Source organism: Amphibalanus amphitrite, unplaced genomic scaffold, assembly GCF_019059575.1.
Source record: "Amphibalanus amphitrite isolate SeventyFive unplaced genomic scaffold, NRLGWU_Aamphi_draft 001424F_arrow, whole genome shotgun sequence".
Classification (NCBI taxonomy): Eukaryota; Metazoa; Arthropoda; class Thecostraca; order Balanomorpha; family Balanidae; genus Amphibalanus; species Amphibalanus amphitrite.
In genome coordinates this window covers 137,777-164,422 of record NW_024882917.1, presented here as the reverse complement: position 1 = coordinate 164,422, position 26,646 = coordinate 137,777, and the positions used below count along the sequence as shown (strand labels likewise).

The window sequence follows — 26,646 nt, the reverse complement described above, 5'->3', positions numbered from 1 at the left end:
TCTATTGCAGTTTTTACGCAGTTTTCTCTCCTCCGTCTCTGTTTTGTCGTACCTCTCCTGTTTCGCCTGCCATGACATTTATCCCTGTGTTGGTGAGATCGAGACATGCTCTGTAAATGTCCAGCTTTCAAATTTTTGACTGATTTATATCCATAGACCATTTAACTGCGCAATTCTGTGTATTTTATACTCAAGTTACATGGTCATTGCAGAACGCAGTGTACGGGTCAAACTTCTTTATTTTTATTTTTTATTCAAGTACTCACCAACAAGGTGGACCCCCACTGACATGCGAAGTCAAACTAACACTATGCACGATAACACACTTTCCCCAAAAAGAGCTATTATGTATATGCAACTGAAAAGACATGATTGTGTGTTTGGTTATCATACACTATACAGGTACTATTTTCAGTCTGGTGCAGACCGTAGTACGAAAACTCCAGTGACTTCTGTCCTTTGAGAAGAGGTAAACAACACGACCTCGTGCCTATTATTTCATATGTCACAAACTGAGGCTCAATAAAGTGCATTTGAAATACGACGGAATGTTATTGTTCGTACTCCCTCGCTGTTTTTACGTCAATGACCTGTCAGTTTCAAGCAACTAGAATTGTGGGCTGCGCCGATAGCAGCATTTCGCATCAGTCGGTGTGGTTTGCGCTTCATGAACTACACGTACACAAGTCCCAAGCCACAGGGTGCTTGTGTGTCTTGCACACTACAGTCTGGCAAACCTAAGAAAGAATGGAGTGAAAGCGCCTGCATCACTTTGCTCGTGTTTTTATCACGGGAAATTGCATGGCTCGGAGAAAAGTTGTGCGAAAAACCTCGAGAGAAATGTTTTCGGATATATTTTAGGCAATATAAAGGCACTTGCATCAATGACGGTTGCGCTTTTAATCTGTTCTTTCTTAGGTTTGTCAGTGAGTTTTCTTGTCAATGAACTTGAAGCCCAACATCTACATGCCAACCTTAGTCTTACAAGCGCTGGCATGAGTAACTTCGTCACTCTTCCGAAATAAGAACCTTCACCTTGTTGTAGATTTGGTTAAGGTAAATGATCCCATCTTTTCGAGCAATGTCTCCGAAGTTGAACTCTGAGCTGGACAGATCAGCCATGGTCAGAATCTGAGCCTCCCCGGTATCCGGAACTTTCCACAGAAGTCCTACAAAAGGCGCAATGCTGAAGTCATCCCTGATCACCGTAGCTTTGCTACTGAGTGATCTGAACTGCGCTGCTAGCACGGGTTCGGTTCTGGGCACCTCCAGTTCCATCCTTCTCTCGCCGCTGCCAGAGACCATGATGATCATGTGATAGGTGGACGTGCTTCTCAAGTCGACAATGTCCTGACCTAGCCGTAGGATCGAGTAGGCGTGACCCCTGTGATCCTCGTTGCGACTCATGATGTCGTTGTGGCTAAAGAGACGGTCTTTATCCGACTTGACTAAAAGAGTGTAGCCCCTTCCGCTATACATGAAGCAGCCTAGGAGAAGGGGCGCCCCATTTAGCCAACCAGGCAGCTTCGCATGCTTTCTATCATTGGTAGCGACACGTTCCCCGGCCCCCAGGGTGTCGTAGATCACTTGGCACGTGATCGTTTCAAGTTGGTTGCAGGTTGCAGCTCTGCATATATCTCCAGCTTCAAGACAGTCGGAGTCATCCGAACAAAACTGATGATGTGTGGATCGACCTGGCATGATGTACAAATCCCAGCCTTTGTCTTGGACGGCTGTGTCGTAGCTCCCCACACTGTTGTACAGGATGCACTCCAGACCCTTGACGCTGAAACTGGAGCAGTTGTGCTGATGGCAGAGCCCGCAGCATCTGCAGCTTCCAATCGGGTCAGCGTAGGTGTAACTAGCGATCTCGAACTTCGCTTCAAGACGGAGGTCTTTAATTGGAACTTCCATACAGCCGTTGTTGTGATGGGAGAGAAGTAGCACCATCAGGAGACGAAGGAGGCCGCCGCGGGTCGCCGAATGACCCTCTCCAGGGGTCAAACGGCGGGCCATGGCTGGGATAGAGTCTCCGCCGGTTGATTTGATGGTTTTGGCAGGGTTGGCAGGGGGTGGCAAAAACTGGTTTTTGCCAGTGGTTTTAACCGGTTTAAACCGGCTGGCAGAAACCATGGTGGCAAAAACTGGCAGAAACTGGCAAAAACTCAAGTGGCCAAAACTGCGTTGCTTGCCTAAAAAGCAATCGATTGAAATGTACAAAGTCATGTCTGTCATTGGGACCCAGTAAGCATTGTCTTGCTAGTTTACCGCTGCTTAAAATGTCTGTCGGTAGTCAATACATGTCCACCAGGAAGTGCAATTTCATGCATCGCTGTTGGTGTGCTTCTGCACATGAGCATATGCAGGAGTCGTTTCCCAGACCTCGAGAATGGCTGGGTCGATTACGCTCAAATTGGGACACCGTTAGGGACTGATTAGTAGGGTGTCGTGCATAGTCGGTCAGGGTCCATTTTGCACGTGCGCACGTGCGGGGTGACGCTTCCAGATTGGGAGAACGGCTACGTCGACTAAGCACAAATTTGGCACTGACACTGTTGGGAACCGGTTCGTAGGGTCCGGTGCACAAGTCATTGGCAGATGCCCTTTCCCACTTCAATACTCGCCGCCCGCCGGCGCACTTTCTCATTTGTCTCACCAAAAAGGCGCCTTATTGGTTAATTATAGAGGACCCACGGAACTATTTAACACTAAAATGGTCAAGATACCACTTCTGTTTGAAAGCATATTGTATTGACTGAATCCTACTTGAAACGTGTTCTGCTCAAACGCATGTAGAGGCATAGCGTTTTGACTGTTTAAGTTTTTGCCAGTTTTTGCCACTTTATGCCGGTTAAAACCGGTTTAAACCGGCAAATGGCAAAAACTAGTTTTTGCCGGCAAAAATGCCAACCCTGGGTTTTGGTGACGCCTGTTCGATAACGACATTGGTTAGTTTGCAGGGGTATTCTCAGCGTTTGACATCGTTTATCACATTTTTCACCTTTCTGTAACTCAGCTTCTGGGCAAAACGTACCGGTAAAAGGAAAGCAACCGCCAAAAGGTCTAAAAAAATCACAATATACCTCTGCAGTTAAAATGCCTCTGGTCACCAGAGTTGTCGCCAAGCTCCAAGCGTCGAATTCGATCGTTATTGACGATCTCGAAAAGATTGGTCCATCCATAGCTCATGATTTTTTTTTTGCGGAAAAGTTTTCTGCGATACTTGACATACTTGTGATCTGCGATACTTGCGATCTTGACAAAATGAATGCAAGAAATTGATTTTTTATCAGCATCGTTTTATCCCGTCGAAGCGTGTCATGTCGATAAGATTTGACATTGAAAGATAAACTGCATATTATGATCGAGGTCATTGCATGATCTGACGCAAAGAGGTCATTTTCGTCTCTCGTTCCGTATCGTTGAGCTGAAGGAAACCAGTGTAGGATATTTACCTATAATTTTGACAAAAAAGATCGCATTACTTTCTTCGTGTTTTTTTTTTTTTTACCTTTCGCACGCCGGTTACCGCTCGTCTTCACGTGACCAGGGTGCCCAGTTAGAAGAAAGCGTTCTTACGCTCCACTCCGCTTCAATATTTTACAATCGCGTGTTGAGTGGCCAGTAGAACTGACCTTCCGAATTACGCTATTTGAAATAATAAAACATGTAACAACGTTTACAAATAATGTACGAAAAGGTACACCGCGTCTGCCCCAGACTAACCAATCAACTCTTTAGACATTCCATGTAACATAGCTGACCCTCCCTACGTAACTCAAGCAAGCAATCAACAACTACAAATCGTAAACAACTTCTTACAAAATCAAGTTGTAAACAAACTTACAAGTGTGAAACAACTTACTTTCAAAAAACCTCGATCACCTTTTGCACGCATCAGACAGTACCAGATTAGCAGAAAGCAAGCAAATATACCTACCTAGCAGCGTCCATCCACACCTTACCATACGTACCTTCCTGCGCTAAAAGTTCCCGAAACTCTGAACCGACTCCCCGTTCGTCCATGGGCGCAAGGCGATGTAACCCACCACCCTGGTCTCCCGGAAACCTTCCATCCCTCGGCGACGAACCTCCATCGACCCACAGCTACAGCTTCCGTCAGCGTCAGTCTACATACGACACATGAAAACCCAAACACATGGTGGCGTGACATGGATCCATTTGGGGGCACAGCCCTAGGTCAGTGCAGACTGCAGACTTCTGAGCCTGGCAGCTGCTCGCATGCATGCCATCTGTCTTTTTGTTACCATTTCAAATATGGGTTGGATATTTTGCATTTTTACAACAGTTAAGATTGATGTGGAAAACATTATTTCTTAGGTACGTTAGGCATGAATAAAGACACTTGAAATGCTTTGCTACAGAACATGGTGTGTCAAAAGTGGAAATAGCCGCCCGGCTTTAGTTCGCCAGCCTTGTCAATAGATGGCAGTACCACAATATGGGCAGCAGATCGTGCAATTGACGTCAAATTTTCGTTACCTGCTAAGAATTGAATGGCGGATCTTTTCATGCAAGAATCAAGTAAATCGGTCCACAACTTTTCTAGCAACAGAGATGTGAAGTCAAACACCCTGCCAGAGCGGCGGCGCTGCGGCCGGCGCGGCGGCGCCGCTCCGCCGCCGGCCGCCGAATGGCGGCGCTGAACGGTTCCGAATTGGCACTGCACTAAAACCTGTTAACTGCTGGGAATAGTTATTACAGCAAAATTTTCATTCAAGTGAGGAATAACCAAGGGCAGGAAGTATGTATGCTTGTGTGCGTACTGTGTAAGCCAAGAAACTGCATTAGCAGATACTCGCTAATATTAGATCCAGCCAAGTCCAAACGCATCCTAGGGGATGTGTTTCTAATGGGTCAACAATATTTATCGTTCGAGGGCGGATACAGTTTTAACAATACAAAAAAATATTTTTGCACAGCTCTATTCCTTGAACAATTCTCTTCAACGCCTCATTCCTAGTTAAGCGAATTAGCCCACCCTGGTTGAATAAATAAGGCGATTTCGCCACAAGGTCGCGGAAAACCGACCGAAAACGGCCGCGCTCAACGTTAATTTGGACATGCAGACTCTTAAAAACTCGCATTGGGCGGATAGGGTTTCCCAGGTATTGGCTCCAAAACACCGCATTCGGCTCCCGAATACGTCCAAGTGACCCGCCTCGTTCCTAGTTAAGCTCTAATTAGATCAAGTGACTCATAAGGAGCGAAAAAGCGACAAAAAGCATGAATTTCCCTATGGCGGCGGGCTGCCGGGTTGCCAGACGGGGCACCGGCTATTTCCCCTTTTGACACACCATGATGTATGAATGTATACGCAAATGATTGATTGGTGATTGAATTATATATGAAGGATGCGAATAAGCGGACATATCAGTGAATGAATCAATTATTTATTGGTTGATTGATTGAATGAAAGAATGTATGAATGCATCGTTGAATGAATTAATGAATGAATCAACGAATGCATCACCCAATAGAATATAGTTAAATGCATCGCTGAATGTATCAATGAATGACATTGGCACTTGGCAGTATATTCATGCTTGTCAGCATGCATCGTTGAATGAATGAATGAATGAATGAATGAATGAACGAATGCACCGCCCAATAGAATGAAGATAGATGCATCGCTGAATGTATCAATGAATGACATTGACAGTATATTCATGCTCAACAGCATTCCTGGGTGTGAGCACTCTGCTGCAGCAAGTGCCCCCGCCCACCAGACGTCCATCCGCTGTCTGCCACCGGCTCCCAACGTCGGATGTGAGCCGTGGGAAATTGACTCCGACCGTGGGAAAATTGACTCCAACCGTGGGAGAATTGACTCCGGCCGTGGGAAAATTAGCGCCGCGCTGGCGGTAGGGATTAACAGCAGTGGACTCGGTGGCTAGCATCCAATGGATTGCCGACTGACCTCAATTTGACGGTCTAAGGCTGGTGGTTGAAGGTTGATTAAAGTTGTCGCGGCCTGAGATGATACCTCGCGCGATGCTGATTCAACTAACTTCTTGCAACGATATGGAACGGACAATACCTACTACTGCATTCTCATACCAAAATGAAACACAAAGTAGCTGTAGCTAAAGTAGCTATAGTAAGCTGTACGGTGACAGCGCTCAATGTCAAGTGGTTGTGCCACAAATGGAGGCACCCAAAATCCATTGCATTTTAGCCTAGCCATTCATACACCAATGGAACAGGCCATCGGTTTTCGACGAGATATGAAACGCCTTGAAAACATCGGATGGGACTTGTTAGTGATCACAGTTCAAAAACTTGTTCTCTTTACAATGTTTTGCATCGCAACAGTATAACGGTTATCAGCCATCATGTGGGGCTATTCGGCACTCATCATAGTGTGAATTAATCGTTTTCAAAACTGTAACGCTTCCTATCAGCAATGTTCCACTATCCGGTCAAATGAAAGCGAAACGTCCTTGACAGTACACCAATGACACTGCCAGCTTTGACAAATCACCTAACAACCACAGTGAGCAAAACTGAGCTCACAAAAGTCATCGTCGGATGAAGTAGCACCCGATTCCGACATCAATTGATCACTGTCTGTCCTGCTGTCCTCCTCTTTTCACCAGATCTACCGTCATGCTCCGGCGCCCCTCCCTTCCAACATGTGTCGCACGCGCTCTAGACAGAGTGCCAACTCATCTCAGGTCGCGTCGGTCCGTCGCGCGCGCTAATGCACCCGCGCGAGCGCCTCGCCGCAACGCCTGGGAGTAATGTGGTTATTCCATCTGAAGACGCCCATCGTTGGCCACATTGCAGAAAAGACGAGTCAGAAGTGTGACAAAACTAGTGAAAACTGTGCATAAAAGCGGCCCGGTTGCACTGATTGGCACAGTTGGCTGTGTGTCGGTCGGTGAGACGGTGGCTGACGCGCTGGTCGGACGGCTCGAGGTGCACGGGGAGGCGGGAGGACACGCCGCGCAGGGAGGACGCACTCGGGAGGACGCGAGAGGAATACGAGTGCGAGCCATTGGATAGAACGGTTGGATTCCAAACAGGTGAGGACAACTCATCGATGGATGGTGTGGCAAAGTTGTGCGAGAAAAAAAAATCATTAGATAATAGGTAGATACAATTTGCTTTTGCAATCGAAGCAACAACTGTGGAGGAAGCGACATTTCTGATATTTCTAGTCGAAGGCAGTAGTCGGCAGTCTGCCCGCGGTCGGATCCGTCGCGCAACTCTCTAACAGATTACTACTTTTTTTTTTGCTACTGACAAAACAGAGAAGAAAATGCCTTTTACTGGCTGGCAGTCGATAATAAAATGAGCATTTTATCATGTGGGAAATATACGCTTTATTTATCATTATCAGACACAAGGCAACGCTTTCCAGCCATTGCTTCTAAACGGTCATTCGATTATAATTACTGGCAAATATAAAAAAAACTTGTGATTGCCGGGCTGTAGTAAATTGGAGTAAGAATAATTTATCAGGATTTGGTCGGCCCAGCGCCTTGTTCCTTCGGATGAAATCCAAGCCTGCACCACCACTAGACAAAGTTGCCAGATACTAACCTAAGGAACAGGAAACTAAATTGAAAAATAAATGCAGCTTACTTAAGAATCTCCCAAAAGGTTTGTGAATTAATAATTGAGAATATAGCCCATCTAAAATTGATTGAGGCTTGGGCAGGCTGAAGTTGTGTGAACTAGCATTATCACAGAGCATTTGTCGTCAATTACTGACCTTTTTGGATCATAATTCTTGGGTCAGGATGTTTTAATGCTTTTTACCACATGCCGAGATATCCCTTTAACATTAGCACGTGTATTTGGGAAATGGCTTCGGCCCGCCTCGGCTAATGTTGAAGGTATTTGGGAAACGATTCGGCCCTAGGGCTTTTTGATTTTCCCAGACAAAATTTTATTGAATATTCTGAGCGGAAGAACCAATTTCAAAGGAGATATTTACGGATTGTGTGTTCACTAACAGCAACAGCAAAAGTAAGTGACTGCCACTGCGTGTTTACTTACTTTTGCTGTCAACGTAATTCAACTAAACAAGGTTATCGTTCCAATGCCAATGTATTTATTGCTGCAGAACATGGTCGGAAATCAGAATCATAATTATTTCTACATAATGCACGCAAAAAACGATCAATTTAAATGCGTGAAGCATCTTAACGTGCCACAATGTAACATTTGATATTGTTCCAGCTGGGATCCAAGACGCGTTTGATTCAGCGTTTCACCCAATTTTCAGTTTTCCTCACGGTTTCCTCTTTCCTGCTGGACTCCATATCTTTATTCTAACTTCTGGCGCTTCACCATCTTCATCCTCAGCTTTTTCAAACCCTAAATAAGGGGGAAGTAGGAATTTCATCTTTCATACTCGACGCAGCCCAATAATGAAAAACACAAAAAATAATCACGGTGACTATAAATATGAACATAGTACTAATATAATATTAACACAATATTAAGATTAAAGTGTAAAATATCAAATGAATATGATATTAACTGTTGCGCCGGTAGGCCTTTGTGGTAAATCTCTTCCCAACCTTGGGCTGTGAAAATGCAGTTTTATTCACCTCGGTTTTTTGCTACGGACCTCGTGCCTACCGGCACTCGGTCCTCCGCACAAAAACCTCGGTGAATAAAACGCATTTTCCCAGCCCCGGTCGGGAATATATAAAACTTTTCGTAGCTATAATAATTGACAGTTTTTGCAACTTATCGCATAAAGCATTGTTGTTAATCGTAAGCAATCTGTTCTTCACTTTGTAAATACATATTCGAATAAAAGAGCTCATACCAAATTTTGAGATCCAAGCCAAATGAACTAAGTAGAAACGCGCGAGTTATGCTTCTTAGTTAATCAATTAATTTGACATAACTTTGAATAAATTTTCCTATACGCTATCGCTCACTTACTCTGTTCCCTGGCTCCGAAAGACATTTAAAATAATTGCGGTCTCTCGGCATTCAACCTACATACAGAACAAAGCATTGATTTTTAAAATATTCATTCGTTTCGCATAGCACAACAGCTGGGTGTAAAATCACACCATATTTACACCAACAGGAGCAATGAAGCTGGGCTGTATCCTCCTTTTGGCCCTGGCCGCCGTGGCTGTCGCCGACTCCAGCGAATACTACCAGAACTACGAGACAGACTACAGCCAGGAGAGTTCCTACGACCAGGGTGCACCGTCACCAAATTATTACAGCAGTCAAAAACGACGCACCGCGCGGCAGCAGTCGGGACTGAGCGGGTAAGACCGGGTGGATAGGGGGGGGGGGGAGTGGTGGGTAATGTAAGACTGTTCGGGGAAGACGGGCGGGATAAGGTGTACGACGGGGTGGGATAAGGAGTAATGCTAAATTGAGTGTGGACTAGGGGGTTGGTTATGCATGGCTCCAATAGTGTTGACACTTGGCAGGAATGTTTGTGTGTGATGCTGCTCCCGACACTATTTACAATGTCAAAACGACATCCTGTACTGTGGTATCACATATTTTGTGCACGGTATATCCTTAGCGTCTGTGCTATCAAGTAAGCAACTAGCCGTAACCTAGTCATTGCAGCGTTTCACGTTGCGTTTCACCTTTTCTAACGCATAAAAATAGAAATGCGCCGACATGGTTTCACACCACCTTGCTAATGGATAGCGGTCAACATTTGACACGCCTGCTTAATGCCGAGTCTCTCTCAACCACTGCTGAGTTGGAAATTACCAAGGACGCTCTAAAACAGCGCTACAATGTCATAACTGCCGTGACTTATGACAGGATACGCCCCAGAAGAAAAACTACGCTTTCGTTGCTAAATTTTGTCGTAAAATTCAATGCACCGTATCCCGGAAGCTTACTCTCGACCAAAGTTGTAAAGGAGCTATAAGGGGCGTCAGGTATGTAAATCACCTGCGTTGTAGTACACACTTTCTATTCACACTCATGTGTGATGCCTAAGTGCTAGTCACATATCATGTGTAAGCGTGCTGCCTGCCAAACATAACCAACGAAATATCCAGCAATACAATTCACAGTAACACCTAAACAAACCATCTATTTCCACCTCTAAGACGTTCAACTCCTTTTTCGGCAGGATCTTCAAGAAGCTGTTCGGTTTCGGTGCCACGCGTCGTCAGTTTACGGGAACGGGAACCGGCTTCGGTACCGGGTTCCAGACAGGTCCTCTGATCGCAGCGCCAACCACCACCACCGGTGGCATTTCAGGTACGGGGATTGGGAGGCTTTAGTTGAAAACATTTAGTTTAGCGTCATGTAAATACTGTCTTAGATGTGATTTTGTTTCGCTTTTGATGTTGAGGGACGTACGATCCCATTGTATTGAAGTCGTGCTTAATCTCTTGTTTTACTTCAAAGTCGACTTTGACAAATAATTGAGTTATGATGTTATGTTATGATTTTGACAAAAATCACTATCTCTCCCCCTCTCTTTCTCTCTCTCTCTCCTCCGTCACCCTCCATCTCTCCCCCTCTCTTTCTCTCTCTCAGCAGTGAAATTAGTTTTGTCTAGTTTACTTAGGTAGCTCCGCTTCAGTTCCATTTTTGTAGTTCGACTTGCTTTTCATCGGTGTAACTCTAACGGTCCGGCGTGCTCGATTTGCCGTCACTCACCGGTGACCCCTCTGACCCCCTCCCCTCACCGTCCGTCGTTTCCAGCGGCGTCGCTCGCGCCATACCTCCTCCTGGGTCTTCTGTTCGGGCTGGGAACCGGCGCGCTCGTCGGCGCGTTCGCCTCACTCGACTTCAACTCGTCCGGCCGTGGCCTGGACACGGACGAGTGGGAGGTGGACCACTCAGTGTGGATGAACCAGCTCCAGAAGGACTTTGAAGACTCGTGGAGCACCGAGTAAAGCGACAGTGAGGTGGTCAAGGGTTGAACCCATGACGACCGAATTGTGATATGTGTGTTCTGTTTTGTTGATAATTTATCATGAGGTAGGGTCGTTGACGTTACCCGTTTTCTTCTCCAGTTATGCTCAAAGAGCAGTATTTTTTTGCCAGTTTTTTCTTCAGATTTTGTTTTGTTGCGTTTCTCTTATCGTTTTCATAAATTAGTGAAATACGATTTTCATTTTCGTTTTTGTAGTTAAACTTCACTAAAAATTGTAGGTATTGTTGGATTGTTATTGCAGTCTGAAACTTCTGTGTGTGCCGAAGACTTTTATTGATAAATGCTGTTTATGTGTGCATAAAACACATTTTCATTGCTCAATCTTATAAAATGCTTCACGACATATCAATCGTCTTACTTGATTAGTTAGCACAACTCTTCAAATTGTTAACGCTGTAATGTATGCATACAGCTGCATTTTATAAAGCTGAAATTCATTTCTATGCTGATGGTACAGTTGGCTTTTAACCCGCGCCCCACTGGGGGGGGGGCTATTTATAGCCCCCCCTCCCGTTTTTCTGCAATAACTTCCAAACCGCTTGACGGATCGACGCCAAACTTTCAGTACCTTCGGCTGCATCAATTTAACACCTTGTCTCAAAATTTGAACTTCGTAGCTACCATAGGTCGGCCGGAAATGACGTCAGAGTGACGTCATGTTCGTCCGATTTCGACGCAAAACATTGAACCACGGCAATCGCTCCCAAGAGCTCAGTTTTTAAGCTAGATCCAATTTCTTTGCATGAAAGGACTCAGAATTGACCGCGCTATCAAACTGCTATCTCGGATTTTCAAAATTTTGAAAAGTTCGAAAATTTTATATGATAATATTCAAAATTTATATTTTTATATTTTTTTTCAAAAAGTTTTTGACTTTTCGAAAAAACCGGAATATATGTGACAGAACGCATGAATATGACTAACTCTAGCAATTTTTAGCTAAATATCTTCAAAAATGGCCAAGTTATACGCATTATTGCAAAAAATCACAATTATTAATTTTTCAAATCAATTTTTTAGTACGTATTTGACATCGTACACCAATATAAATGGCACCATCGTGTTCCTGACCTCAAACTGCATCCAATAGACACCTTTTTTGTTGAAAAATTTTAACTTCAAAATTTGACCTTTTTTGACCTGAAAGTGACCTGACCTAAGCTAAATTCGACTCAAAATGACCTCGAATGACACAGACGACATGAAATTCGAAATCTATGGCCTAAATGGACCATAAAACATGTGTCACGTGACCGACGCATGATATAATATTTTCGTGACCTGTGATGACCTGACCCTGACCTGAAAATCAAAGTACAAGTTTGGTACCCTCAAGGTATCTAGAGCATCTGTTCATGAGTGTGGAAACCAAAAATGAGCCTGATCTGACTTGTAAGACGGCGGCCAGAGCCCAAAATGTGAATAAGCCAAAGTGCTAATAATTTTTACTTTGACCTGACCTGTGACGTCATCGGTGACCTCGAGGTCAATGAAATTAGGTTTCGCTCGACAGTTTTTCCGGGGCTATCAGACGCCGTTTGAATTTTGACGATCGGCCCAGTAGTTTCGGAGTTAGGAGGGGGGCTATGAATAGCCCCCCCCCCAGTAGGGCGTGTTATACACAGACCCCAGTGGGGCGTGGGTTAATCACGCGCCTGTTTGAATTTTAGTGCTATGTATTTGTATGAGATTATTTTTCGTGATCTTGAAGCCCGCCTTTTCACCAGTTCCTTTTTACTGTCCGTGAATTCTGCTCACCGTATGAATTTTCAAAGTAGCTGTATAGTTTTACTGCATTTTGCTGCTTAGTTTATGCGTTTCATGGTTCTGCATTGGTACGCAACCACTCTTACTTATTTCCTGTCACATAATGTAGCTATCACGCTCGTGCAATATTTGCCCAATTTATTGTTCAAATCGTGTGACAGGCTGGTCTAATGAGTTATTTATTTCTTGTTATGCATGTCCCTGTGCCTGTACTGTTATATTATATCGCATTTTTGCTAGAATTGCTTAGGACTACGCCCTATTTGTTGTCTGCTGAGCTGTTGAAACAAACGCGTCTGATCTGCGATTTTCATGTACATCGTTTTACATACTTCATATGCTGCAAGTGTAATCTGAAAACAAATAAATACATGAGAATTTATCGCCTGTTGAACGAATTCGTTTCGGTAACCCATAAGACGGTCATCATTGAAAATTTGTAGAACTTTATTACAACTTACAAGTACAGGCATTGTTGCCGAAAAATATGAATTCAAAAAGAGCTTTTAAGCATCAAGAACAAACTTAGGGTTTCCAAAACTCCGCATATCACTATAGTTAGTTTTTCTTAAGTTTGCCCCTCACTGTAAACGTCTTTTTGAACACAGCACGAGAATTGCTAGCTGAATTACTTAGAAAACTGGTTGGCGCACATTGATTTGACCAGATTTGACAGACGATCAATTTGATCAAATTTATTTACTTTTTCACAGACTCGTAGCTCGTATTTGCCAATACCTACAGCCCCACAGGGATAGACGACTTCTCAGGAATTATGTCTGAACTAATAAATAAATTGCACGGCGCTTAGCATAACGTTAAATCGTCGGTGTTCAAAGCTTATTTTGAAAATATTATTCATATCTACAATACAATGTGCGCCAACCAGTTTTCTCAGTAATTAAGCTAGCAATTCTCGTGCTGTGTTCAAAAAGACGTTTACAGTGAGGGGCAAACTTAAGAAAAACGAACTATAGTCCTCATGTGAAAATGTCATCCTCATCCTACATCTCATGAATTACATCTATATATATTCCATTGTTATGATATTCATTCCAACATGAAACAAAAATTATTATCATTATTAGTTTTTTTTTTGTACGAACGAGCATAACATACCTATTATGTGACATATAAGTGCATATACGGCCAAAACTTTTAAATTCATTTTAAAGGGATAAAAATTATGGTGGTTGAACTACTATGGTTACGGGATAAACTATAATGGTGAGGTTAATGTCATTATTTTCCAGGAATCCATGTACCACACACGTTGCCTTAGAACGTTCTTACATGTAAATAATGCTCCAGTTTAAGTGAATTGTAGACTTCATTTGTTTTAACTATGGTGAGCTCAGCAACTTTTGCATGTTTGAGGCTGCTTATTTGAGCAATTGTGGTCAATTAATGACCAAGTTGATAACTCAAGTCAAAAGAGTATTGACGGATACCTGCCTCTATAAATGACTTCTAAATGCGGATATATAGATAGATTGGTAGGGACAGATAGATAGATAGATAGATAAGCTTTATTTCAGACTCAAGGTCCATAATTCTAACATTTTGATTATTTCAGCCAGTGGTCAGATGACCGACTATCAAGTATGCATTCATTCATGCAAGTCACAACACTCGTGCTAAGCTATGTGCTAAAATGAACGTATGCAGTTGCTGGTTCCAATGGCGTCTCAGGCGAGACTGGCATTTTGCACTCGAATTCTCAGTCTTTTTTACCAGCTCACTATCACATGTACTCAGCCTGCACATGAAGTTATAGATGCGCTGTCTGATGAGAACGGCACCATGAGGAACACGGTGCACGACACATGTGTGAGAAGAACTCTCGTACCGAAAAATGCCCAACATTGTTCCTAATACCGTATCGTAAGCCACCATCGGTCGGCGCAGCATCCACTAGGGTGATAATTCGACCACAAGTGTGCAGTGTATAGATGAACAAAACGCTGTAAAGAGACGAACCTTTGCCTTTGCGAATAAGTGCTTTGGACCAAAATCTGACTTTGATCCTGATAAGAGCTTTCGCCAGAAAAAGAAACGAAGATCCCTTTGAACGGGTCTCGGTACATAACGAAGCTGGAGCAAGGCTTCTCATTGATAACTGACAGGTCTCTGTGGGTTTGGGTGGGTATCTATTTTTTTTTAGATATTGGAATCAGCCTAATATGAATTGTATATGTATAACTCACGCCAGCAAGATATTACACCACTCAGGCTCTCATGGTTGCCACCGGTTTACAGCAGATCTTACCAGTCAACGCCAGGCGACACCGGTTCATACCGGTTACATCCGGCCATATTCACCCCGATGATCGCAATGGAGAGTCCTGTCGCCTCAAACGGTGATGGTGGTTCTCATTCACCCCGATCGAAAGTTTGTGGCGCCCGGTGAGATTTTGCAGAGTTTCTCATGCAGCACCCCAGTGCAGTTTCCCTCGTAACTCTGTGGGCGTGTTAGTTCATATAGAACGTCGTTAAATCTGCAGTTTAAAGATATATGTCGAGAGTTTCATTTTTACCAGGCGGAGGAAGAAGTTGTGTCTGTTATGTTGTTTTGTACGGCATGGTCAGCGCCCTCCTAGAATATCTTGAGACACTCAATATTTTTTTTTCTCAATGAATGGTCGAAGTTCTTGGAAGTCATGTTTGACTAAATGTTACCGAGATTAGTGTTTCCGCACTTGTTTATCACTAATTAGCAATGCTCCCATCAGCTATCGAGAAGTGCTTTATTTATTTTTGTATCTGGAAGTTAGGCATTAGAAGTGCCCGACACTATTCAATCGCACATCATTCGTCTTTTTTTTCAAATAATATACTTCTTTATTTCAATAATTGCTCCCTCTTTTAAAGGGACCCTCCCACCTTAACATTAGATTTGAGTTGAGATAGCCAAAATGGGGTCCCTGGCTCACAATTACCGGTTTCGGCACTCACAACATCGAGAAATGCCTTAACCCTATTCCTGGCGGGGGGGGGGCCTCAGGAGCCCCCCCTGAGGTTTTTTGGTTATATCTCCCAAACGCGTTGAGCTAGGAAGCTCAAATTTTCTGACTTTTCCTAAAAGGCTTCTACGCAACATGTCTGAAAATTTTGAGTTGATCTGACCTCAGGTCAGGTCACCAGAGGCGGTTTGGTGACGCTACCTCAGAAAAGTTTGCAATCACGCCAGAGCTAGAGTTTTTGACCGATCAATTTCTTCTCTTCAGGGTTTAGTTAGGGTACCAGTATGTGCAATTTGTATATCTCGGAATTTTGATATCGGTGACCTAAGGTCAGGTCAATTTCGCGACCTCCCCATTATAAGTCAATGGGGGAAAAATCAACTCCCTGTTTTTACCACTAAAACGGGTCGGAATGGCCCCATATACCATACATGACTTCATATACGATCAACCTTCACTACCTTGAGGTCTGTTTTGCTGTTGGGCAGCTGTGAGGTCATGTGACGTCATCAAAGGTCACCAAAGGTTTTTGGCCAATAACTCCGTACAGGAACAAGATACAGACGCGTGGATGGTCTCATTGTGTTCAGCTCGTCAAGACGCATCGAATGATATACATGATGACCTCGAGGTCACGTGACCTGAGGTCAACCTTTGACCTTGACCTTTCGAGGTCAACATATATATCATTCGATGCGGATTGACGAGAGGATCACGATGATGCCCTTAGTTTGTTCCTATCTTGACTAATTCGAAAGTTATTCGAGAAAAACTCTCTCCATATCTAGTGCCGCCATTTTGACTTTTTCGACCCCTGTGACGTCATCTTTGACCTGACCTGAAAATGACCTTGGTAAAAATTGTAGATCTTGGCCGTGCGTATCCGATGCCGTTTACCGCTTGTCGCTATCTTGCTTCGTTCTCGAGATCTCAGGGGGGGGGGCCGAATCGGCCCCCCCCCCCGCCAGTTTCTTGTCCCGGCGGAGCCCGCCAGGAATAGGGTTAAATCGGAAATATTGAATTTCAAAATTGCAGCATTTTGATTCAGAGGGGCTAATGCATAGGAATACCCTCTGAATGTGTGACGTCAGCGCAGATATCTAACGATTTTTAAATGTTTGACTAAAACGTTTTGTAGCACGCGGTGGTATATGCTGCTTTGCGCGCAACAAGTGCCGCACTTTCAACTGCCAAACTATTGCTTCCAAATAAAGTCGCTAGGAACAGCGGAGATCCCAAAAAGTAAACAAAAGTAAAAGTCTAATATCTTTAAAACCGGTGAATATTTTTTGGTGAAATTTGGTAGATATTCGTTTTCGCTCTTTCTGAACCGAGCGACATCACTTTCATGCCAATTCATAAACTTTTTTGAAGGTGGGAGGGTCCCTTTAAGCAGAAGAAACACATGCATGTGTGATCAAACTCATTTTATTGCAATAATAACAAAACATGTAAATCACAAGCAAACACCAGTTCAATACTAAATACAACAGTCAACAAAACAAAATAACAGAGGTAGCAACAACAACAAAAATAACAACACATAGAAGCGATCTTGTAGAATGTCAAGTTCCTAACAAAAATAAGAAATTCGGCGGTCTGCCTGGTATGAAAGACGGGGGTATTTGGCATTACCAGACACGTTCAACATTTTTTCTAAATTGCAAGTAATACACATTTGCAGATTTTGGTGTAATTTTGATGAACAAAGCACAAGGTCACCATGGCGAGGCCGAAGCGTTTGAAATAATTTGTTTAAGTGTTTGACGCGAAAGTATTTTAGCTTACGGCTCCTGAAGCCCTGGTCATTTAGACGTTTTCTGCTTCTCGCATGAACAACAGTTGAGCAATAAGGTCGGCAAGCGTTTAGTCCAGAAGATGGACTTCTGAATAAATATATCAAACCATCAGGTATTCAAAACACGTTCAGTTCAGTCTGTCACGCTACTGAGTGTTCCACGAATCCTCAAAGTCCTTCTGGAGCTGGTCCATCCAGACGGAGTGGTCTACCTCCCACTCGTCCGTGTCCAGGCCACGGCCGGAGTTGTTGAGCTGAGTAGCGAGGAAAAGTCCTCCGATGAGGGCGGCCAGGGCGGCCAGACCGAGTCCTCCCAGCAGGATGGGCAGCAGGGGGACTGCACGGAGAGAAAAACAACGGAAACTGGCGTCAGCGGACAAGTTGAATGCGCTGCGCTGGATAAATGCGGGAGGTTATATGAATGTTTATATTGATGAAAAATTAGGAAGTAAATTGTTTCAAAGCCATCCATTAATTTTTAACTGCAATTTACTTACAAATACACAAAATTGCAGAAAAAGAGACGACTTTTTTTCTAAAAAGCAATACAAAAGCCAAATTGATGAAAGACTGCAAAACTCAGCACGCGGCCTCCTAACCCAGCTTGGAGCTCACTCCCCCCCCCACCATGCGTCTAGCACAGACTTAACCTTCCAGGCGGTGGGGGGGGGGGCAATTTTTTGCCCCCCCCTTTACTTTTTTCGATATATCTCGAGAACCGCTGCGCCGATCGTCACCAAACTTTCAGTACCCTCCCGGGAGCAGCTAGCGCACATGGTGACCAAAAATTTTTCCAAAGGCTATGATAGGTTGGCCGCTAATGACGTAAGAGTGACGTCATTTTTGCCATTTTCGACCCAAAAAAAGGTTTCGCGGGAAGAGCTGTCAGGCCTACAGCTTTAGAGATACAGAAAAATGTTTTAGACATAAAAGGTGTGAAATCAAAAGGGCTACAAAACTGCTATTTCGGTTTTTCTAATTTTTTTGATTTTGACCCCCAAAAATCAAAAAATAGATTTTTTGAATATAATAGCCAAAAAATCCAAAAAGTTTTTTGAATTTCGAAAAAACCGGAATATATGTGATAGTCCCCACCGCTTTCTATCTACATACCAAATTTGAGATCGATACCTCGTTTTTTGGCCAAGTTATAGCGAAAAAAACTGTTCAAAATTGATGACGTCAAATTTTCAAACTCAATTTTTAGCAATTCTAGACCTCGTAGCGCAAAACAAAGACCACCATTAGACTCACCGTGACGAGCTGCATCGAATTGATACCCATTTTATGCAAAAATATCAACTTTGAAATTTGACCTTTTTTGACCTGACCTTGACCTGACCTCCACCAGAAAGTGACCTAAACCGTACCTGATGGTCTTATAACCAACACCATTGAGTTGGAAATGAAAAACTGGCCATAAAACATGCATCACATCACCTTAGTAAAGTTGGGCTCATGTGGTGACCCTTGGTGACCTTTGGTGACCTGACCTGTGACCTGACCTGGTATGACCAGTGACCTCTAATAGCAACATATGTACTAGACAACTGACGCCTTATCGCTGATTTTCGACAAAATGCGTTTTACTCGGTGTTATAGCGCTTTCCCTAGAAGCCCTGTGAACGGTGAAACATTTTATCTTTGACCTGACCTGTGACGTCATCGGTGACCCCGAGGTCAATGAAATTTGGTTTCCTTCGACAAATTTGACAGGGCTATCGAACGCCGTTTGAATTTTCCGGATCCGTCCAGCAGTTTCGGAGATAAGGGGGGGGGGCAAAAAAGTGCCCCCCCCCCCACCGCGTGGAAGGTGGCTGGTAGGCCCACCGCCTGCCGGGTTAAACCACCAAAAGGATAAAAAACTCACATCCTCCGCCGGTGGCGGGCTGGGCGATAAACTGTCCCCCGGTGGCGCCCACTCCGGTGAACCCAGTGCCGGTCCCTGTGGGACCCGTGAACTGACGGCGCGTGGCTCCGAGGCCCAGCAGGTTCTTCAGCTTCCTGGAATGACAGGAGGGGTGTTGTGTTGAGATATTGGGACTTGGGCTACGTGCCGGGTGTAGGCTGCTGGTCATGAAAATTCATTTCAAAACTGATTACAGGCGAAACAGATGTAAGCGATGCTTTTAGCTCAATCAGGAAAATGTCAATCGCAACACGTCTTTTCACACTACCCAAGGCATGTATTCCCAGATATTACTATAATAAGCAAGTAGGCGACATTTCTCTCACATTCACCGGTATCCATTCTATGTAAAACTAACCCGAAAATGCCTCGGCTGGCCGGCCGGCCCCTCCTGCTACTGTAATAGTTGGACGGCTCCTGGCTGTACTCCTGGCTGTAGTCGCTCTGGTAATATTCGCTGGAGTCGGCGACTACCATGGCAACCAGGGCCAGCAGGAGGACGCAGCTCAACTTCATTGCTCCTGATGAAGAAAGGAGAGGGGAGTTTTGTTTACAGGAGAGTGTTGTTTTTGTTTTGTTTTTGTTTTTAACAGATTTGCAATGACAGCAGTTTGCTGTTGCTTGACGGTGAGTGAATTTCAAAACACTATTTGAAATACTACTTTGATAGCTATAGACAAGATAAATATTGCACTGGACTTAGGTGTTACAGTTATGGTTTGATAAGTACTCTTTTCTTTTACTTTCGATATTCGAACATATTGAATTTCGTTGGTCAGACTGGCTGCCCATTTATTAGCTACTACGTGCTCGGTTGTCAGGATAATGATGTCGAAAAACTGGCAAAAATGTTTTTCGTGCAAAATAGTTTTTATTCAAATTTTGTTTCATGGTACTTGTTTTCTTAGCAAGAGAGCGAAATGTAATCGCGTCTTTTCAACCAAGGGGACAAAGTTCCAATGGAGTTTAATGGCAGAAAAAAACTGATACAGGGTGACGGTTTTACTAGTGGTTCTGTAATTAATCCATGTGAATCAAAACTCGGAAACGGTTCATAATAATCAATTTTTATCCTGTGGGACGTGGGCATCAAATTAAAAAAAAGTTGCAATAGAGTGCTCTATCTCTTAATCGAATTTGGACGTCTAAATATAGGAAGAGTGATACAAAAGTCTTTTTAAGAGAATAATTTTACTCCTTAGGGGTTGATAGCATAAACAGATGCTTCTACGAAAAAGTGATGGTTTATTTGAGGCTATGTTCTACCAACAGAAAATCGCCAGGAGCGGCTATTTGTCCAGCATTTTGCTAGCCGCACTAAGCAAAAAAAAAAGCTGATAAAAACAGCCAGCTTCGTTGATACTTTGCACATCAATATTTTTCTCGCTTGATTGGCAAGACTTGACGGCGACTGTAATGCCAAACAAAATAACCCGGCAATTTTTATGTAGGTAATTAGGTATCCCTGGCTTCTGGAGGAAAAAGCAGCTTCCCTCGTGTCTATGAACGGAGCGAGAAATAGCCGAAAAAATATCTAGGAAATTTTCAGCTTTGAAAAGGGTATTTGAAGGAGATCAAAGGTTGATATGGCTGCTGCTATTTCGCTCGCAGCTCGAACTTACCTGACTTTGATCCGAATCGACCAAATCCGAACACCTCCAACGCTTATTCGCTCACACTTTAGCACACACGAGCACAGCTACAGCAAAGCACAGAGCTCTGCTGTCACAAGCTGCCTCTGAGCGTCTATCACGTGCACTCTGAGCGATCCGCGCTGCTTTTCGATCCTCTGCAATCTGCTCCGTTCTGATCCGAGCACCGTGTCGCACTGTGCCGATCCGAACACCGACCGTCAGTTTTATGTGGAAAATGTCGCTTACTTACTTTCGCCGCTGGCACATTTTTCTCACGTGTCAGCGGAGATGATGCCGGTAGCGGGGCGGCTGCACCCCGTGCTGAGTCACCCCGAAAAAGGAGCATCGCTAACCGTCTGGCGTGGCTTTCCTATTCGGCTGATGGGTGGGTAATTAGTCACGGTGATCCATTTGTGACAACAGAAGAAATGTGAGTTATTAGATCAAATGGGCGCGCTTTTGTGGCCTTAAAATTGACAATTAGGATGCAATGGTGGGGGTGGAGCCATTACAACGAGTTGGTAAATGAGGGCTAGTTGAAAATTATTGGTAAGGCGTGAATGTGATAACGAGCCTCGTTTGATGTGCTCAGCAGCCACCTAGGCGTACGACGAACGGTGTACAACTGAGAGCTTTAAATGTAGAAAGTATGTATCTCATTACATTAACAATATCATGTATTCTGTCTTGAAGGAATACAATTTACTGTATGCCTGGCCTATTCAAATACATTAGCCACAGGGGTGTGGTAATAACTGGTGTAAGCAAATTGACCACGGTCAAAAATGCATTACCAGAATGCACTTAAGCCATCATTTTGGGATGGTCTCGTTCCTAAGTCGGCTAAGAGCTTCGGTCCAGAAAATAAATTTATCGTTGGCATACAGTAAAATACATACCAAACTCGGCCGGTGATAAATTTTCAAGACCTCAGTCCTTACTGATTTTTGAACTCGGCCTTCGGCCTCGTTCAAAAATCCAGTAAGGACCTCGGTCTTGAAAATTTATTTACACCGGCCTCGTTCAGTATTATATAGAACTGCCCCATGATATGCGTGAGCTAGGCCTGCCCCGCTTCAAGTCGGAGCTGCGCCGGTACCTGCTGAGCACTCAGGTCACATAGTGCATCGTGTAGTGAACGGAGCATGGTTTGTCACCGAATGTGGTATGTGTGCTACTCCCTGTGTAACCTTGTGTACTGCTGACGTACTACCCGGAATAGCCACGGTGTCCGTGGATGGGTAGCGAATTGTGAAATAAATAAATAAATAAATATCCTAGCACCTACATATTCCTATGGTCGGATGTATAACAGCATTAAACATAAGCAAGTCTGCCAATCTTATGCTCGCTTGTTCTGATCAGCATTGACGTTCAACCTAATCATGCCCTCCGCCCCTGCTTTGATTTACTGTGTCGCTAATGCACCCGTACCAATGTGCAACTGTAGTGACATGTATCACACGTGTCGCCTAGTCCAGACTTTTACTTCCCACGACACATTTGACGTCATCAGGCAATTGCCTAACCACATGACTCGAGCACTTGTGCACTTGTGCAGTGACGAATGCACACCGATGATGGATGTGCATTGTGCCTCCACCGTGTCAAATTGAGCATATGACGGAGATTATTTCAGAGTGATACGGCACAATCACTCCAATAATTGATCGGTGGTTATGTTGGCGCATGGGCGGGCATTAAATGCAAGTTCTGGCTGAGAAAATGGGATAATTTGGTAGGAGTGGCCTGGGCAGGAGTACGGCATCAGAATGTCTTTATTGGGGTTACAGAACGGTGACAAATTGCAACCATTGTTTACCAAGATTTAATTCTGATTATAGATGTGTTAATTTTGACGTCAGAACATTCAACATCTGGACATTGTCACAGTTCTGCGTTGCAAAGTAGGTAACAAGACAAAACAGCCTAGCAGAACGCAGTTTGCTAATGGATGAAGCCTTTTAAGCCCTCAAGTTAAGCATTATAAGTGGAAATACAGACGGACTATACACATCCACATCAGCGACTGTCGTTGTTCTCGCTTCTCCATAGTAAAGACGTCGGCCTGCAGTTTTCTAGCTTTAATATCCATTAGGGACCTGCTTGCAGCCAGGTAGAGCAAACACCGGGCCGCCATGTCTTGTGGGAAATATGGACATCAAATAGCCATGGGGATTGCCAACGATTGTCAGTGGTGTTCAGACTGACTGGCATGTCACAATGTGTAGACTGGCCAAAGGCAAGGGCGTGGCCATTCAGAAGCGGACACAGTGGAGTTCAGCAAAGTACACAGTGGGCGCTGTTCAGTGTGACGGCAGGCATCCCGACTTTCGGAACAGTTGGCAGCAGTGAGGAAAAGGACTTCGCCGAAGGAACTACCTCTCACAACCTACCTCCTAACTTCTACCGCTCCATTTCTGGCTGCTCTAGTATCCAGGCTTTCTCGCCATGTCTTCGCACTCCCGCCTGTTGAGACGCATCTTACTGATAGGGTCTGTTCTAACCCTGACCGGAATCCATCGCGAGGAACGCTCCCTGCCTCCCCTGTGGCATCTTCTCAGAGTTATTCCGCTCGCAGTGGTGTCGTGTGGGCTCGCCCTCAACATCAAGAAAGTGACAACAGCTCTCGCGATTCAGGAGACACTTGTCACCATGTGCTTCGGCATCGCCACTGGCCTCGGTCTTCTAATCCTGATGTGGTTTCTATGGAGACGTCAACGACTGCATTCTCTTCTTCGTCAAGCGGCGAGTCTTGAGAGCGACGAAAGTCGTCTCTACAAACCCGAGGATGTAAGAGGTTTCCGCTCGATCCTATCAACGGCCTTGGCGTTTGCCTGTGCCTGTATTGTCTGTTACACCATTGTACTGTCTTCGGAGGGCTACGGCTACGGAACTTTGTTGTTCTTTGTATGGGTTCCTCAGCAGCTGCGCTACGGAGCAGGCCTCGCAGCAATACTGACCTTTCAGTCCCTCCTTGCCACGCTTATGCAAGTGGAACTGATGTTGTTCACGCTGATGGTTGCTGGCCTGTGCGACGCCGCTTCAGTGCAGTTGCAAATCGTGCAGCGGGAGGTGCTTGAAATGTATTTCAAAGACGAGACCGGCTCAACAGACAGCCCTCAATGGAACAGCTCAAGGAGTGACGATCCTCCAAGACTTGAAGAGGGAAAAGGTCGTGTGTGGGCCATCGACATCAACTCAGAAACAAAGCAGGGAGATGCCATCTCTGCTGGCGCCAAGAAGGCGTGGGTGCTGGAAGACGCAAGCGCTCTCGAAGAAGGAATGGCGGGTCCTTCTTGTGAAGAGGCGAACCCAAGACAGGATGTCGCCGCTCCCGGCGCTGACTCGGCCTTTGGCTCTGGCCCGACCAGCCCCGCTCCGTTCGCCGCCGCTGACCCGGCCGTGCGGCTGCAGCGCCTCTCGGAGCGGTACCGGCGCGTGTTCCTGCTCGTCTCGGAGACCGTGTCCGTGTTCGGCGCCCCGCTGCTCGGCCTGCACGCCGCCGTGGCCGCCATCCTGCTGCTGGCCGGCTACGTGGGCGCCGGCCACCTCTCTGGCCGCCGCGGCCTGTCGGTGGACGTGGCCGGCCTCTCGCTGGTCATGGTGTACTGGTTCGTCTGTCTGCTCACCGTCAACGTGTCCGGCAGCGGCCTGCTGGAGCGCTCCCAGGAGCTGCACAGCGCGCTGGCCAAGCAGTGCTGGCCGGCGGCGCGGGGGGCCGCCCAGCGGCGCCGGCTGGGCGCGCTGCTCGAGCAGACGCGCGGCCCGCTGACGCTGCACGTCTGCGGCGTGTTCACCGTCAGGAAGGAGGCCCTGCTGTCCGTGCTCAGCTTCGTACTCACCTACTTTGTCATCATGATGCAGATGATTCGCTGAAGGAGTGGTGCAGCGTCGCATCTGCTTCAACTAATTCAATGGTCTGAGCTTCGCCTATGTGGCTGATGTCGATTCCAATTTCTAATGCTTCAAAGTGTGGATTGTCCTATAATTTTCGAGAAGATGATTTTTGAGTCCAGTCTTAATTACAGTTATAGACAGGATAGTGCATCGTTGTAAAATTCTTAGTGCACCTTTTCATCATTGGAGCTTATCTATGGCCACCTCTCTAGAACGTTGTAGGAATGAAACTGAACTAGGTTAGGTGATGGAAAAACGTTCGCGTTTGGATATGCATGTCCAATAGAGTAGGGTAAGGGCGGGTAAGAGTACGCGGGCGATAAGAGTACGCATCAGCTGTTTCGGTTGCTTAGCAACGCGGGTTTGTCGAGTTCATGAAGTGACATGAAGCCGCCAGTGCGTGCATGTCACCAACGGAACGTGGGCGTTGAGCGGCGACGCTGTTGAGTTTAAGGCGATGAATATTATTTTCGAGCGTTATGATATTATTATGATATGGTACAATAATTTTGATACTTGGCAGTTGAGATGAGGTACATTTCCGTGATTGTTGTGGGAAACTTGTGAGGTTATCTGGGGAAATATTGTACAGTGCAACATTCTGTTTGCGAAGTTTTGCACAACGTTTCGGGGTTGTTTTGTGCGCGAATTGCATGTACGGTAAGAGGACGCACTGCTCAGGAGAGTAAGAGTACGCAGAATTATACATTAAATCGAATATGCAGAAATATATAATTATTAACCCGCGCCCCACTGGGGGGCTATTTATAGCCCCCCTCCCGTTTTTCTGCAATAACTTCCAAACCGCTTGACGGATCGACGCCAAACTTTCAGTACCTTCGGCTGCATCAATTTGACACCTTGTGTCAAAATTTGAACTTCGTAGCTACCATAGGTCGGCCGGAAATGACGTCAGAGTGACGTCATGTTCGTCCGATTTCGACGCAAAACATTGAACCACGGCAATCGCTCCCAAGAGCTCAGTTTTTAAGCTAGATCCAATTTCTTTGAATGAAAGGACTCAGAATTGACGGCGCTATCAAACTGCTATCTCGGATTTTCAAAATTTTGAAAATTTCGAAAATCTTATATAATAATATTCAAAATTTATATTTTTACATTTTTTTTTTCAAAAAGTTTTTGACTTTTCGAAAAAAACCAGAATATATGTGACAGAACGCATGATTATGACTAATTCTAGCAAATTTTAGCTAAATATCTTCAAAAATGGCCAAGTTATACGCATTATTGCAAAAAATTCACAATTATTAATTTTTCAAATCAATTTTTCAGTACGTATTTGACATCGTACACCAATATAAATGGCACCATCGTGTTCCTGAGCTCAAACTGCATCCAATAGACACCTTTTTTGTTGAAAAATTTTAACTTCAAAATTTGACCTTTTTTGACCTGAAAGTGACCTGACCTAAGCTACATTCGACTCAAAATGACCTCGAATGACACAGACGACATCAAATTCGAAATCTATGGCCTAAATGGACCATAAAACATGTGTCACGTGACCGACGCATGATATAATATTTTCGTGACCTGTGATGACCTGACCCTGACCTGAAAATCAAAGTACAAGTTTGGTACCCTCAAGATATCTAGAGCATCTGTTCACGAGTGTGGAAACCAAAAATGAGCCTGATCTGACTTGTAAGACGGCGGCCAGAGCCCAAAATGTGAACAAGCCAAAGTGCTAATAATTTTTAATTTGACCTGACCTGTGACGTCATCGGTGACCTCGA

General features: G+C 44.7%; 2 protein-coding genes across 2 annotated transcripts; one reads left to right on the top strand and one right to left on the bottom strand.

Annotated features, from left to right (window-relative positions):
* Nucleotides 1-6,620: 6,620 nt before the first annotated feature.
* On the top strand, nt 6,621-11,340 carry LOC122372958. Its single transcript, XM_043350646.1, has 4 exons — nt 6,621-7,049; nt 9,080-9,269; nt 10,103-10,233; nt 10,684-11,340. The coding sequence occupies exons 2-4, from the start codon at nt 9,085-9,087 to the stop codon at nt 10,875-10,877; spliced, it is 510 nt and encodes a 169-aa protein (XP_043206581.1). The 5' UTR covers nt 6,621-7,049; nt 9,080-9,084; the 3' UTR covers nt 10,878-11,340.
* A 5,720-nt stretch (nt 11,341-17,060) lies between these two features.
* Nucleotides 17,061-21,193, bottom strand: LOC122372959. The gene is made up of 4 exons (XM_043350647.1): nt 20,978-21,193; nt 19,714-19,876; nt 19,317-19,450; nt 17,061-17,783 (listed from the first exon to the last, which is right to left on the bottom strand). Exons 2-4 carry the CDS (start codon nt 19,869-19,871, stop codon nt 17,593-17,595), a joined length of 483 nt encoding a protein of 160 aa, XP_043206582.1. The 5' UTR covers nt 19,872-19,876; nt 20,978-21,193; the 3' UTR covers nt 17,061-17,592.
* Nucleotides 21,194-26,646: the final 5,453 nt, after the last annotated feature.